The 7,305-nt window shown below is 34.2% G+C and overlaps 1 protein-coding gene across 1 annotated transcript in view; it reads right to left on the bottom strand.

Annotated features, from left to right (window-relative positions):
* The window catches only part of LOC107639271 (protein NAP1), a 14,440-nt gene that overhangs the window by 3,904 nt on the left and 3,231 nt on the right, over nt 1-7,305 (bottom strand). The window contains exons 7-21 of the mRNA XM_016342754.2: nt 6,865-6,949; nt 6,312-6,437; nt 6,110-6,217; nt 5,815-5,859; nt 5,596-5,738; nt 4,577-4,709; nt 4,220-4,330; nt 3,840-3,918; nt 2,913-3,106; nt 2,419-2,564; nt 2,238-2,319; nt 2,027-2,137; nt 828-953; nt 625-764; nt 426-522 (exon numbers count right to left, since the gene is read on the bottom strand). Coding sequence (XP_016198240.1) covers nt 426-522; nt 625-764; nt 828-953; nt 2,027-2,137; nt 2,238-2,319; nt 2,419-2,564; nt 2,913-3,106; nt 3,840-3,918; nt 4,220-4,330; nt 4,577-4,709; nt 5,596-5,738; nt 5,815-5,859; nt 6,110-6,217; nt 6,312-6,437; nt 6,865-6,949 — 1,726 coding nt within the window. The remainder of the gene's footprint in view (nt 1-425; nt 523-624; nt 765-827; nt 954-2,026; nt 2,138-2,237; nt 2,320-2,418; nt 2,565-2,912; nt 3,107-3,839; nt 3,919-4,219; nt 4,331-4,576; nt 4,710-5,595; nt 5,739-5,814; nt 5,860-6,109; nt 6,218-6,311; nt 6,438-6,864; nt 6,950-7,305) is intronic.

The raw sequence follows: 7,305 nt of genomic DNA, 5'->3' as shown, positions 1-7,305 counted from the left end.
TTCCCACGAGTAACCTTAACCAGATTAAATTGTATAGTTACCAAGTGAGACCTTTTTATTCACAATCAGCAATTCTACTCGGTTAAAGAATCTTTTTAATAGTTATATGTTTCAAGATCAAACATTATTTTTTTACTATTCTATTCTATTATCTGTATGCTGTCTGAACCAATATCCTTACCAAGCTTTTCCAATGCTTCGATATCTTCAGATTGAAACAACCAAGCATCTATGTCACTGTGGCTACTTCAGTTTATCTGTATAGGAGCTCTAAAAAGCTAGAACTATTCCCAAAAGTAGTAGTTCCATCATAGATTTCTTACCAACCAACATTTATGCAACTTATAGCATTACCTAGATTGTTCTACATATAAGTAAATCTCAGTAAGGGAAAGAAGAGAAACAAAACAAGGATCCATCCTAACCTCTCTCAGAACGAAGACATGGTTTAAAACACATATAGGCTCCATGTCATTTAAGACTGAGCACAAATTAGTCAACCTCTGCATTGCAGCTTCTAACCTGTCAATAGAAAAATCAGCGACATTAAAAATAAATCAGCGACATTAAAAATCTATATGTTGCTATACATAATACATTTGGAAATGGTTTACAGTGTCATACATTTTGATAGAACTATTATTTTCAGGTAGGCTCTCATGTCCAGGTAACGGAAAGCCAGCTGCTCCTTTTGGAGATTTAAATGATGGAATAGAAACTCTTGATGCATGATTCAGATAAGAAGCTGCTTGCTCTGGCAGAAGCTGAAATGGATCTGACAGTCAGTTTTCTGAAATGGAGTTAACTAGTCAAACAAAATTGTTTACCTGATTCTCTAGTGCACCAAATCCTCCTTCAGAGTCAAGAATATTTATTAGTCCTTCCAATCCTCCCATGATGGATTCAATCAAAGATTCAACGTAAAGAACTGCATCCCTTCCAATTTTCGTAACCTGCTTGCAGACAAAAATACAGTGATCACATTTATTTGATATTTCCCAGCTCTGTCAAGGAAGCTTACATGATAAAGTTTCAATTTTTGACCTATATGCTTTGTACTTTTGAGACCAGCATTGTTAGAAGTTTGGATTTGCAATCACATTGAATGCACAGCAACCACACAGATTCAAACAGAACCAGAGTTATTCATTACCTTGAAGTAAGATTAACAATAAGCCATGTTTTATAAATGCAACAATTGTATGAACTATCAACCATTACAGACATGTGAAACACCCACTCCTAAAAGATCATTAGGTGCCATTGACTCTATTTTTCGCAATAAAGCAATTCTTCATTTTTATTACAACAACAAACCCTTATCACACTAGGTGGGGTCAGCTACATGTCTACATGGATCAAACAACGCCATTGTGTCTTATCATAGATCATGTTTATAATGAAAAATTTTAGATAGATCCCCTTTGACCACCTCCTATATAGTCTTTTTTAGGTCTTCCTCTACCTTTCACCACTGGTCTATCTTCTATTTGATCTACCCTTCTAATCGGATGCTATGTCAATCTTCTTCCCGTATGTCCAACCACTTAAGACGAGATTCTACCATCTTTTCAAATTGGACAAAGGCAGTCACAGATTGGACATTAATGGTAATTTGTTAGGGACTTGGTTATAATGGGGTTCCCAAAGTCCCACATCAAGTAGTATGAGATGTTTGATGTTGTATTTAAGGAAAATAGTTTATCTCCCTTAATAGTTCTCTTAGATGTGACCAGGTTTCTTACATATTAACATAAATGAAATTCTCTATTGTTCCCTCAGTAGTCAATACCTTAATGCAATTCTTTCTTTTGTTATTATTTAAAAAAAAAATGAAAGTTAGAAATATAAATCATAAATATTTGCAGACCACGTCTTCATGTGAGCAAAAATACAGTAGCTAAATATCACACCATAGAAGTAAAACGAAGTACAACTGCATTGCAACTTGCAGTTAATGATTTCAACGTTTTGGTCAATACTAAACAATTACAGTAGAAGAATGTCAGGGAGGCTTTGGTTTTACCTCTTCTGGAACAATAGGAGATGCACACTCTGGAAAACTACTAGCAATACCAAGCCAAGCACAGCAATGTTGAGGCCGTCCTTCGGGACCAAACATAGTATTTCTAAAAACCTTTCATAGGAAAATACTTTGGGTTTTAAAATGAAAGAAATGATATATAACATCAAGTTGCAGAAATAAGTTATGTGGGAGGCAGAGTGGGGACACTCACAGCAGTTAGATGCTGGTGGTAGAAATAGAGCTTCCTAAGACTACCGTGCTTTGAAAGTAGGGATTCCAATTCATCTACACATCTGCATCAAAAGAAAACCAGATATCATCCTGATTTGTTTTAGCGTTTGTTTGTACGTAGAGAATAGCGGTGCAAAGAAAATCAAAACCAGGATAAAAACCTGGACCAATTATAAGCAGCATTCCCCTCAGACAATAAGCCTTCTTTGCCAGTGGAAACTGTAGCTTTCTCCAAGTGCCTAATGTTTATAGAAGAACGTGATGAGGTGACTATCAATAAAATTGATAGCCAATCCTTTCGAAAATCCTGAAAGAATGGGTACATGTCAGAAAACTATAAAATTATTAATAACTATAACAGCATAAAGGACTCAGAAAACTATAAACTATGATTCTGGCACCGAAGAGCAAAGGTGAACTGACAATCTTTGTGTGAATCAGCCCTCACTAGCATGATTTCAGAACTTAGCTTTCTTTGTCATAACAGTGACTTGATTTATTATAAGCAAAATGACATGTAAAATTATTGAATGGAAAGTCACAACTGTGATGAATAGTTCAATGCAAGTAAATTTATATCAAAGCTTATGAATAGAAGGCATATATCCTATGTATAAGATTATTATAAAATGGTCCACAAGGGTTTCTAACATACCGATAGATCACAAGTTATAGCAGATATATTTTCACCCTGTGGTTTTGGTAAGTTTTCAAGGTGATGGACTATCTGCTGAAAAAGTCCTTTCAAGCTGGCATCTAAATCAAGTGCTACCATTCCAGGGGTCCCCAGCAAAAAGCGGATTCTTCCCGCACATGATGAAAGATATGACAGTGAGTAACCACGAATTGCTGCAATAAGGGGGAAATTCCAAAAAGATTAAGGTAAAAGTTACACGGAAAGTTAAAGGAGAAAGCAACACTAGTAGTAGTAACTAAGAGTTGCATATAGAACATACAAAGTATCAATTATAATACAAAAATACAATTTAATATATTAAAGAAAATCATGGATCATTCGTTAGAAAACAGCTTGTCAAGGAATTTTTTACACTATTTAATATCTGATTCCTAAGTCAAAGCTTCCATACCAGAGACATATCCCAACTTCTACCATTCAGAACTGACAACTCTTGACTAACAGCAAAGTCTCCATGAAAAGAATAACTGCATTTTTCCTTTACAATTTTAAACATGCAACAACACACCCTATAGTTGTCACCAATATGGGAGTTCTCTTTTCTTTTACTGCTAGAACCAGATAATAACAAAAGAAAAACTTTTGCCAAAGAGAAAAGGTGAGATCCCACACTATGGAACAGCCACCATTTCAGATTCATTATGAAAGCTATGATAAAACATGGAGGCTACATGCCTACGACTTGACAGTATGTAGATTTAGTGGATTTGACAACCCTGGTTAGAGGCTTAGAGCAGAATGCAGACATTTTTAAGGGTATCAATAACATTGGAATGTGAGTGCACATTGTACCGAATAACATTCTTTCACAACAATGCAAAACACTTGTTAGATATTATATTCCCTGAACATAGGAGAAGTTAGTAAACATAAAATCAATCTAACCTGCAATGTATTTGCGCACCAAGCAACATAAATGGTCCATTCCATCTAACAGAAATCCAATGGTTGGGTCATTTGGGTCCTGTAACATGACCATGAAACTTTGAAGTCAAGACAATCATCTTATCAATAGATTCAAACAATACACTGAAAGAAAAATAAAAACAAGTAATAAAGAATAAAAAAACTTTTCACCCAATTACAATCCATCCAGCAAACAAATCCACCGAAGTAGAGTATTTTCTATTTTCTCCTTCATTACATGTAGTCCTTGTTCTTCTTCCTCTCACCACAGTAAACTCTATCTTCCTTGGTAGGTTGTTTGCAAGAGGCCAGTAGTTAGGCAGAAAAGACCATAAGGGAAATAAAGAACAAATGCTTACTATGTCCACTGGTACCACCCGAGTAGTTTTAGATTTTGAAGAAGCAATCCCTACATGTTGGAAATACCATATCACTTCACACTGTGCTAAAGCCAATGCTGAAAACACCATCTGCATGAAAGATTACATCCTCTCACAAACAAGTCATCTTAAATAGCTGTAGAAAAATGAAAATATAACAAAATACACAACTGATTTCAAAGTTATAGAAAGAACATGGTACAGGGCTGAAATTTCCAGGAATGAGACAAAATATAATATGCCATCGTGAGGCCACCAAACATCTTAAGAATGTAAGACAAATGTCAGATACACTCGTCAATCTGTATACATGTCAAATATGTTAATAGAAAGAACCTGAATGTTAGGGGCCAATAGACTGGGCTGATCAGTAAAAAACAGCACCATTCTTCCAATTTCTTGTTTCAGTAAAATTCTCCTTTCACGATGTATGGCATCACAGGAATATATTGCTTGTTCATGAACTTCGCTGAAAAATTCATTTATTTTTGTGTTTAACACTGTTAACCGTTATTATGCCATACACATTAAAATAAAATGAAGACAAACAAATAAATATGAAGAATATGAAAGTATGGAAAAAAATGTGTGCACACATCAGATTTGCAGAAGTGCTTTCTTGTAGTAATGCTAACTTTCTTTTGGAAAAGTAGTTTACATTTTATTCCTTAACATGGCACAGTCACCTCTTGTATACACATTTTAGTTGAAAATGCCACTTATTTTTCCAACAAGTACTTCGTAATTTGTTGAGCACTTGAACCTAATAATTGACGTTTGTCTTTAGATTTATCTGACCTCACCTAGGGGTGTTAGTATCAAATCAAAGTATACTCACAGATATCTTACTACTGCAATTACATCCAAAAGATTTTTAGAAATAGATTTAAACAAAAAACAAAAAACAAAAGAAAAGAAAACTTTTAGACAACTACATTCTTTCTTCTGCTTTCGTTTTCTTTGTCCTGTTGTTTCTTGGAAAGCTACAGTGTCTGCTTTAATTATAAATTAAGGCAAGCCAGAAGCATGTGCATTATATACCACAAGTAACAACAAAGTATGCACTCCATTCCCTCTGAATATCAAACGGCAATATTACATGCAAATGAATTTGTCAAACACGATAAAGAGGCTGATAAAACCACTGAACCCAAAATAAAGCAACCCAAATATAAAATCTGATAATCCCAACCCTTTATAAAATCACCCCGAGAACTCATAAATGGTACACTTCCCCAAATTTTTAAGCACATTATTTTCTCAATGGGATTCAGGATTTAGAAGTACTACAAATTTAAATAGTTCCCCTGATTATGTTAGAATTTAAGATATTTACACAGGTATTTTGAATATACCTTATCATTTTCTCAACCTGCTTTGCAACATTATACTCCAAATCAGCCTCTTTTTGCTTTGTACGTCCAGATTTTGCCATCTTCTTAGATTCTAATATTCGAGGCAGAACGTATAACTGGTAATCCTCGTGCAAGAGTATGTACTGTATGTTGATTATTACAAATTGTCAGTTACAGCAGTTAAAAGACAATATTTGAAAGCCAATATTTCAAATTTACCTCATCCCTGAATAACGTGAGCACTAGGTTCTCCTTCAAAACAACCTGAAATGCCATGAGCAACCAGAAATTAAGTAAACTTGGCATAACTCCAATAATTCAAGTGTAAAATATTGTTTTAGCTATAATGACGTTTCATTTGAATAACTTGGATGAAAGAACATCAAACTTTTTTTTGAAAAAACGGTAAACTCAGAAGCTCGCATTAAACTAATTAGTAAAGTGCATTAGACCTCCATCTTAACATACACTGTCAGGCACATCTCTAAGTTAGTTGTATAAGCATGGAACATACCAAAGCAATATCAATGCTAGTGACACGAAGCAGCTCATCAGGACATACAAGATACCCAAATAATACCCATTCTCGATATGCAGTTACATTTGCAAGATCTTGTGCCCTCTGCACGTTGAATGGTAAAAGAACACAGTTTTGTTATAGAAATAATTATCTTTTAAGAATAAAGTATCAATATGTTTTGAAAATTTAACATTACCATGGGATGGGCAGAATTTGTGAGAATGTCTGGATATCGGGGATGATATGGACTTAAAAACCCCTCATTTCTAAGTTTCCTTGTGTCTGTTGATAGAAAAATAATAGGGCCTACAGCCTCTAGTACCTGAAAAATGATATCAAAATTGTCAATTGCAGTATATTAACAGTTTTCCAAATGCAATCACATGTATTCATCCATAAAGGAAACCAACAAAAACAAATTCTTCATACAAAAATAATACGATGTGTATACATAAAACAGTGCTAAGATGTTTAATCTTCCTATTGAATTTGAGGACATTTTGCATTCTTTTGAAAATGTTATGAGTAACAGGCGATGTAGACTCATCATGGATGAAAATCATAATGGATATGGAAGACTATAAGTAAGCAATGGAAAGTTCCTACATCAATGGTTTTTACCAGACTCAGTTACACAAAATAACAAAGAAAGGAAAAATATAAAAAAATAAAATAAAATAAAATTTAGGTCTTCTTGTAATCCTATCCCAATTAGAAATTTTCAGTACACACAAAAGAAAGCGACTAACCTCTCCAATACGGGGGCTCACAAAATTTAGGTCTTCTTGTAATCCTTTCAGTGGGGGATCATAAGAGTCAATGAATTGAACCAAGCTGTAGAGAAATAAACATAAGAAACGAAGAAATTAACATTTATTTCCTTCAAACTACGTGTAAAGAAAAAACATGATTTAAATAATCATGAAAGAATTGCATAATAGAGCTAGTGTAGTCCACTTTTATGATCCTTAACTAATTTTGTCTCATAGATCTTACTTTTCCCAATTAAGTCCATCAATCATCAACTCCCGACAATGACACCCCCACCATTTCCCAAAACTGACTAGTATAGGAGTAATACCCTTTCTAGAAATGCCGAACCATCTTTACCCTTTTCCATATGTAATGCATAATTACATGTGTAAGGCCTGTCTGCTTTTTTTTTTTTTGAGAAGTTTTTTCTCATTTTC

This window comes from Arachis ipaensis, chromosome B04 (genome assembly GCF_000816755.2).
Source record: "Arachis ipaensis cultivar K30076 chromosome B04, Araip1.1, whole genome shotgun sequence".
In the NCBI taxonomy this organism is placed as follows: Eukaryota; Viridiplantae; Streptophyta; class Magnoliopsida; order Fabales; family Fabaceae; genus Arachis; species Arachis ipaensis.
This window is presented reverse-complemented; position numbering and strand designations above follow the sequence as displayed.